This window comes from Caloenas nicobarica, chromosome 28, assembly GCF_036013445.1.
Source record: "Caloenas nicobarica isolate bCalNic1 chromosome 28, bCalNic1.hap1, whole genome shotgun sequence".
Taxonomy (NCBI): domain Eukaryota; kingdom Metazoa; phylum Chordata; class Aves; order Columbiformes; family Columbidae; genus Caloenas; species Caloenas nicobarica.
The window spans coordinates 5,633,655-5,641,978 of NC_088272.1; the positions used below are offsets into that span (position 1 = coordinate 5,633,655).

The 8,324-nt window shown below is 51.6% G+C and overlaps 1 protein-coding gene across 1 annotated transcript; it reads left to right on the forward strand.

Annotated features, from left to right (window-relative positions):
- Positions 1-4,472: 4,472 nt before the first annotated feature.
- On the forward strand, positions 4,473-7,757 carry LOC135999438 (olfactory receptor 14A16-like; the record flags this gene model as incomplete). The annotated part of the gene is made up of 2 exons (XM_065652993.1): positions 4,473-5,117; positions 7,575-7,757. Coding segments are annotated over 2 exons (828 nt in total), but the record flags the coding sequence as incomplete, so codon positions are not given.
- Between the last annotated feature and the right edge of the window lie 567 nt (positions 7,758-8,324).

Consider the following 8,324-nt stretch of genomic DNA (forward strand, 5'->3'; position numbering starts at 1 on the left):
AGTCTTCTCCTCTGGAGCCCACCAGCCTGTGTTCTGCTGCTGGCCTTCCTCCCTCCCCTCTGGTGCCTGGAATCCCACTGTTCCCTGGTCACCACAGCCAAGGTGGACACTGATGTGCACATCCCTCACCAGCTCTTCCTTGTTTCCCAGTTTCAGATCCAGGTGAGCATCACCCTTGTTGTCCCACCAGGCAGCCACGTTAAGCAGTCAGCCCAAGATCTTCTGGACTGTTGATACCCACTGCTTTCCCTGGCCAGTGAATTCCAGGGCAATTACAGTTCCCTATAGGAACCTGCTCATTTACTGGTGACTTCCTCAGGTTGCTGACAGAAGATCTTTTCCATTTCTTCTCCATGATCAAGTAGTTTGTAACACCCAACACATTGTCACCGTCTACTGGGTTTACATGGCAAAGTCTTGTAAATGGGGATGAGTGTGGGCGTGCTACAGTTGTCACCTCTCTGAGAAGACAACGGGAGTTTGACCGGAATCAGGCAGAGCCAATTTCAGCTGGCTCCAAGATGGACCCACTCCTTGCCAAATCTGAGCCACTCAGGGATGTTGGCAGCACCTCTGTGATATTGTATTTGAGAAAGGGTAAAAAACATTGCACAACAGCAGGTGGGAGAGAGCAGGGAGGAAATGTGAGAGAAAAAATGCTGCAAACACCAAGGTCATATCCCATAGGACCCAAGCAGGTCCCTCAGCAGGCCAAAGCCTGCTCTCCTGAAATCCTGCTCTTTTGCCTTGTTATCATCTTCCAGGAGCCTCAACTCTCCTTTCTCATCCCTGACTGTTACATCGCTGACCAACGCTTTCTGGTTTGTAAGTGTGAAGTCCCACAGGGCAGCTCACCTCACTGACTCCTCAGTCACCCGTGTCAGGAAGATGTTGTCCATGAGCTCCAAAACCCATCTGGATGGCTGGTACCTTGCAGATATTGGGATATCTTAGGTTTGCCATGAGGACACGGCCCTGAAAACATGAGGCTTCTTTCCTTTGTCTGACGGAGGCCTCATCTAATTCCTCTTCCTCATCAGTGAGTCAGTAGCTGATGTCCACTCACCACAACACTGTCCATGTTGCTCTGCCCTCTCACGCTGAGTCCTCAACTTTCAGCTGATATTCTCTGTCCCCAGGCAGAGCTCCACACCTTCCTGATGTTCTCCCACATGAAGGGAAACTTCCCCTCTAAGTCCAGACCTCTGGCATTACGAGCACTAGCCCCCCAAGACCGCAAAGTTTCTCCTGCAGGTGATATTCGTAGTGTCCTGTAACTCCTCATGATGTTATCTTGGGATAGACGCTCTCATCAGGATAAACCGTCTGCATGTAAACACTAACAGCTGGAGCTTCTTCTCCCCGTGGCTGTGGCTGTTGTCTCCAGCTCTGATGCCTGTGAGGAGACACCTTGTCCTTACAGCACAGGGGCCTCATGGCCTCCTTGTCCCCAGCCAGGAACCTGGGAGGTGTGGGACCATAGTCCTGCCCTTGGCCTTGCACAGCCCCACATCACACTGTCCCAGGAAGGGCCCTGGGCAACGTGGGAGGGACAGGATCTGCCTTCCCAGGGCTGGGGGTCAGGGCTTGGCCCTTTGGTTAATGAAACACATCCAGGTTTACTGATCATCAGAGAGACCTTCACCCTGCTTGTCCTGACCTGTCATCTCTGCCTCCAGTTTTCTTCTCTAACCAGACCCTGGGGTCAGTTCCTCAATAGTGTTCCTCAGGGGAACCCAGTAACATTACAAGAAACTTTGGAGTTTGAATCTGACTTGGACTTCTTGAGAGGTTTCTTCAGCTTCCTCCAGGGTCTGAAGTTCATGGACTCAGCACCAAACCCACCAGAGGGGTCATTAAAGTGCCTTGGGCTGCTCCTGTGCTGCTGAGCTGGGCTGGGCTCCTGGGACAGAGGGAGCTCATGGCAAGCGGCAGCGCTGCAGAGAGACAGCTCTGCCCAGGAGCAGCTCCTCTGCAAAGCGCAGCAGGGCTGAGGGCTCTGCCTGGGGATGTCAGGGAGACGAGCAAGGCAGAGAGAGATGAAAGGTGGTCAGGATGGGGAGGATGACTGAGAGCTCACTGGAGAAGAAATCTTTGCAGCCCTTGCCATGGTAAGTCTCTGGGTGCAGGGCAATGCAACTGCAGCTCCTGGAGGCATCTCCTGAAGTTAGCACAGGCACAGCTTGAGGGATCAGTAAGGAGGGGGCTCTTGTCAGGCAATTTTGAACAGCTGTGAAGCTGGGTGAGCACCCAGGGATGCCCAGGGCTGTCCTGCAGAGCAGGGTCCCTGCACCCCAGGGCTGTGCCAGGGCAGGGACTCTGCCGCCTGCCAGGGTCAGCGCTCAGCCTGCCCGGGGAGATCCCAACAACACTGAGAGGTGAAAGCTGTGGGGAGAAGGAGCCACCCCTATCAGGGCAGGAAAGGTGCTTCTGCTGTGGAGAGCATGCTGTGTGGGTCAGGGCTGCTCACACCTCCAGATCACCCCCAGGATTTTTTGCAAGTTCATGCCTCAAGGAGAAGACCAATGCAAGGATTACCAGACAGATAAAGAGCTTTCCTGAGCCTGTCTTTTCAGTTTCAAATCCCGAGGGTTGGGGGGTGCAGGAAAGTATAAAATGAAAATGAGCTCTCATGCTTAAACAAGTCACTGTGACTCCTGAACTGCAACTCCGATTAATCATCACATCTGCCAGAAGCCTCATAACATCCCTTCAGCTGCTGCTCTGCCTGTGCACAGCACCAGGATCACATTGGCTATACCCGTCAGTCTTACTCTGACCTGTCCTTTTCCCCAGTCTGCAAACAGGAAGATGCCCCCAGGCAGTGCCCTGTGAACAGGCAGGATCTGTAGGGCCAGGGTGAGGGCACAGAGGGTGGGATGGTCTGTGAGTGCTGACAGGGAAGAGACATGGATAGGGAAACACCTCCCAGGAGGAGAATCTCCAGGCAGCAGGGAAATGATCAGAAATGACAGGAAAATAAAACTGGCATTGTTATGGGAGGGGGAACACAGAAAACTCCCTTTGATCCTCTGCAGTGCAGATCCCTCCTGTGAGCAGCCCCCTCGCCTCCTCTCCCACCCAGCAAAGCCTCTGCCCTCAGGGCCGGGGGCTCCAAGGCATGAAGCAGCTCCTGTGCAGCCAGAGCTCCAGTTCCCTCTGCAGAGCACAGGGGCTGAGAGCAGCTGCCCGGCAATGCTGGTGTGTGGGAGGTGGCTGCACAGCTGGGGAAGGGTGACGCTGTCGGAGTGCCCGGCTGCCTCTGCCCTGGCCTCTCTGACACCCACCCTCACCGCAGTTTCCTTCTTGCTCCACTGCTCTGGGTCACTGCTGGTGTGATCTGGTTCTTGCTGTCAGGCTCTCTGGGGATGGGAGTTTCAGCTGCAGAGTCACAGCCTGATCTTGTGGGTCCTTTCCTGCAGCTGTGTCCATGGGAACACGTGTCCCAGCTTTGCTCTGAGCTGTGGGGCTGTGGGCAATGCAGTGTGTGGGGCAGGGGAATGAGCATTATCTGAATTCCCCACAGAGAAGTGCAGAGATGCTATGATGGAGGAAGTGCTGCTGGGTTTGTGAAATGAGCCGTGTGTGTCCTGGGACAGAAGTGGGGTGCTGAGACCTTAGGAAAGGGTGGGACATGTCATGGTCTGAGGTGGATCCCTCTGCTCTCAGCAGTCCTGGTGGCTTTTCAGGGTAACATGGCAGTGTGATCACCATCTCAGAAAGATGCCAGCCCAGGGCAGCTGGAGCAAGACAGAGGGACAGAGCAGCTGCCCTCACTCTGCACTGACCCACAGGCATCCTCTGGTCTCGCAGGACTCGCTCTGTTCTCCCTGAGTGCAGCAGAAATGCTGAGGGATTCTGACACCCAAGAACACTCCCCAGGGTGGGAGGGGAGAAGGACCTTTAGAAATGCCAAACCTCTCAAACTCAGTTTCTCAGGCCTTGGGGTACAGATGCTGACAGTCCCTTCTGTAGCAGGAGCGGTTCCATCTGACAAAGCTGAACCCCAGGACTGGCCCCTGCCCCACCCCATCACACAGGGTCAGGCTGACTCCTCATGAGCCCCTGGGCAGAGACCCTGCTCTTCATTGCACACTCATCAAGCACCGACAAGGGCTCCAGCCAGGATGTTCTCCTGGAAAAAGAAAAGGGTCTCTTTGTGTGATGGGGTGGAGGGTCTGTGGGAAATGGCTTTGGTTTTTCCCAGACAAGTCTCATCTGAACCGTCACTGTCTTTTCCTCCTTGCACAGGTCCTCATGCCCACAGGCAGCAAATATCCAACAGCAGCTCCATCACCCAGTTCCTCCTCCTGGCGTTCACAGACACACGGGAGCTGCAGCTCTTGCACTTCTGGCTCTTCCTGGGCATCTACCTGGCTGCCCTCCTGGGCAACGGCCTCATCATCACCACCATAGCCTGTGACCAGCACCTCCACACCCCCATGTACTTCTTCCTGCTCAACCTCGCCCTCCTCGACCTGGGCTCCATCTCCACCATTGTCCCCAAATCCATGGCCAATTCCCTCTGGGACACCAGGGCTATCTCATATATAGGATGTGCTGCACAGATGCTTTTGTTTCTCTTTTTCATTTCAGCAGAATATTTTCTTCTCACTGTCATGTCCTACGACCGCTACGTTGCCATCTGCAAACCCCTGCACTACGGGACCCTCCTGGGCAGCAGAGCTTGTGTCCACATGGCAGCAGCTGCCTGGGCCACTGGGTTTCTCAGTGCTCTGCTGCACACGGCCAATACATTTTCACTGCCACTGTGCAAGGGCAATGCCCTGGACCAGTTCTTCTGTGAAATCCCACAGTTCCTCAAGCTCTCCTGCTCAGACTTCTACCTCAGGGAACTTGGGCTTCTTGTGGTTAGTGTCTCTTTAGGATTTGGGTGTTTTGTGTTCATTGTGGTGTCATATGTGCAGATCTTGAGGGCCGTGCTGAGGATCCCCTCTGAGCAGGGACGGCACAAAGCCTTTTCCACGTGCCTCCCTCACCTGGCCGTGGTCTCCCTGTTTGTCAGCACTGCCTTCTTTTCCCACCTGAAGCCCCCCTCCATCTCCTCTCCTTCTCTGGACCTGGTGGTGTCCATTCTGTACTCAGTGGTGCCTCCAGCAGTGAACCCCCTCATCTACAGCATGAGGAACCAGGAGCTCAAGGATGCCTTGTGGAAACTCATATCTAAGTGTTTTCTGAAGCAATAAAATGTACATCTGCTTCTACATAGCAGTTTTAATGTAACTAGTTACAGGACCAGCCTCTCAACTGTATTTTATGTTGTTATTGGCGGGGTTTTTTTATTGTGATAATGTTGTCATCCCCTTTCTTATTCACTGACTGCTTTTCTTTTATAACCACTGGCTATGTAAATGAGGAGCCATTATCTGTGTGTATGTAAACAAAATAAAGGGTCCTGTAGTGTCATGGTTTGATCGCGGGGAGACAATCAAGAACCGCGGCAGATGTATTTTCCTTAACCCTCTTCCCCCTCCCCTTTTCCACTCCCCCCCGCCCCTTTTTCGCTAAGGACAGGCGATTTTGAGAGGAAAGGAAAAGAAGGACAGAGAGAAGAGAGCTGGAAAATTTGAAAACATTTTACTAACTTAACTAAATAAATGTAGAGAACAGTAAAGCAGAACAAATATTATAGAACCAGTCTTGCAATTCCCAGCAGCGAGTCCGGCAGGATCCTTCAGCCAACCGGAACTAGATTCAGTCTGTCAGGAGGCCTCAGCTTGCAGGGATGGCAAGAAAGAAGCAGAGACGAAGCAAAGCAGCAGGAGACCCAGCAGAAGAGACAGAGAGTCCTTCTGGTCCACCTTTTATACCCAGGAAGTCATGAATGGAATGGACTACTCCAATTGGTCAATTTGTGGTCACCTGACTCAGACCACCTCCTCTCGTTGCTCCCCCCAATGACCCAGGACATTCCACCCCTTATAACATACTGTTCACAGCATATTTAAACCTCATCAATACAATCTAATTAATACAATTTATCAATACGATCTAATTAGTTACAACAACTATATACATATATATATGCAGGTGTAGCTCATCATTCTCTTAGTCCATGGACCATCCTTTGGAAAAGCTCGTTTAAGTTCACTTATCACACATCCAGTACATCTCATGACCACTGTTTGTGGGTTAAAGACATCAACTTTGAAGAAGTTGCCATGCGCCACTCGAAGAAACTAGCTGTGGTTCCATCAACACTGTCTTGTTCTGAAAGACACTTATTAGACACTGTTAGTATGGAAATTAACATTGTGCAGTTCAGTCTTGACTATTTTCACCTAAAATCAAATCCCCTTGAGGTACACATTGAACTTCTCCATCTTCAAGCATCACCCACCAGGTGCTACCAGGACCTTGGACAAAAAAAATCCCACGAATGGGCTCGCCTTTGCCTGAGGTAGGAGTGACCCAAACTGCCTTCCCTAACATACTTTTCATGTGTACTACAGGGACTTTATCTCCTTCTACAGTACGGAGAATTTCTGATTGTGCAGGCCCAGCTCGGTTAGTTGATCCTCTAGTGTTGACCAACCAAGCGGCTTTTGCTAAATATGAATCCCAGTTTTTAAAGGTTCCACCACCCAGTGCCTTTAGTGTAGTTTTTAACAAACCATTGTACCTTTCAATTTTCCCAGAAGCTGGTGCATGATATGGAATGTGATATACCCACTCAATACCATGTTCTTTGGCCCAGTTGTCTACAAGTCTGTTTTTGAAATGAGTACTATAGTTGGATTCAATTCTTTCTGGTGTATCATGTCGCCAAAGGACTTGCTTTTCAAGGCCCAAGATCGTATTTTGGGCTGTAGCATGTGGTACCCCATATGTTTCCAACCATCCGGTGGTTGCTTCTACCACTGTAAGTACATACCGCTTACCCTGACGAGTTTGTGGAAGTGTAATATAATCAATCTGCCAAGCCTGTTTTTAGAAAACTGAGGACCTGGCGCCTGACCCCAGCTGGGGGGAGGGCTGAGAGTCATCAGACTGTGAATCCTTAATGTAAAACAAAGTCTCCTTGAAATAATCCCAGAACACAAATTGATTACTGTATTTAAAAAGTTAAGCTAGGGGGAAGGGTAACATAAGAGCCAGGAATCCCTATTTTAAATAAATCAATAAGGGGAGGGGTTTATTATAACTAGATGACTGAGACAGGTAAACTGAGGCAGTCTGTGAACCTTCCAGTATCACACAATCCAATATGTCCTCACCAACCACCGCTCTCCTTTCCATCCGTTGATGTAACACACACACAGTTTCCCTCAGTCCACGGGCCGCCACCGCCGACCGGGTCCGACCGTTGTGGCCCCTGCTGTACCGTGGGCCACAGCCCCCACCGTGGGGCAGAGGCCCCACCAGACCCAGCACCCGCCATCCTGACAGGGGCTGAAGAGGCCCCAGCCTCTAAGAAGCTTCATCTCTGCTCTGCCTCATGGATGGTGGGAAATGCCCCGTGGCACTGGTTACAGCAATGGCAGCGGAGCCGTTGGCAGCGCAGAGCCCAACCCATCTGGGCTGCTGAATCCTGGTGAGATATCGCTGCCCAGCTAGAGAACATGCGTGAGAGTGCGCCACGTAGAAGCTCATGTGCCCGAGAGTCGGTCACTGAAGAACCCGATCCGAACAACAAGTGGGGGGATCGAGCTGCTGAGATTAAAGTGTCTGAGGTAGATTTGGATTGGCAAGATGAAGGTGAATTATTGATGGCCCATTGGGCCCACGATGCCTAAGGTCATTGAGGAAGGCATGCAACATATGGATGGGCTCGTGATCGAGGCATGGACTCGACCATGGACGCTGTTGTGCGGGTTATTCATCATTGTGGAACGTGCGCTACCATCAAGCAAGCCAAGCGGTCAAAGCCTGTGTGGTATGGGGGGCGATGATTAAAGTGTAAACATGAGGAGTCCTGCCAAATTGACTATATCACACTGCCACAAATCTGCCACGGCAAGAGCTCTGTGCTTACGATGGTGGAAGCCACCACCGGCTGGCTGGAAACATCTGCCGTGCCCCACGCCAGTGCCTGCAACACTGTCCTGGGCCTTGACAAGCAAGTTCTGTGGCGTCATGGTATTGCCGGGGAGTAATTTAGGGTTCTGCTCACTGCAGAGCAACGTTTAGATTTCTTAAAGACAAGTGCAACTTCAAGAATTTGGTGGCAGGTTCACTCTGTTATTTACTTGCATGGGGGAAATACGCCAAGCCAAATGCTGCTGACCTTCTCTCCAGGTGCCTGTACCCGTTCACGAAGCAAACTTCCAGGATTCTTGCCTCCCCGATAACCGTTCACTCTG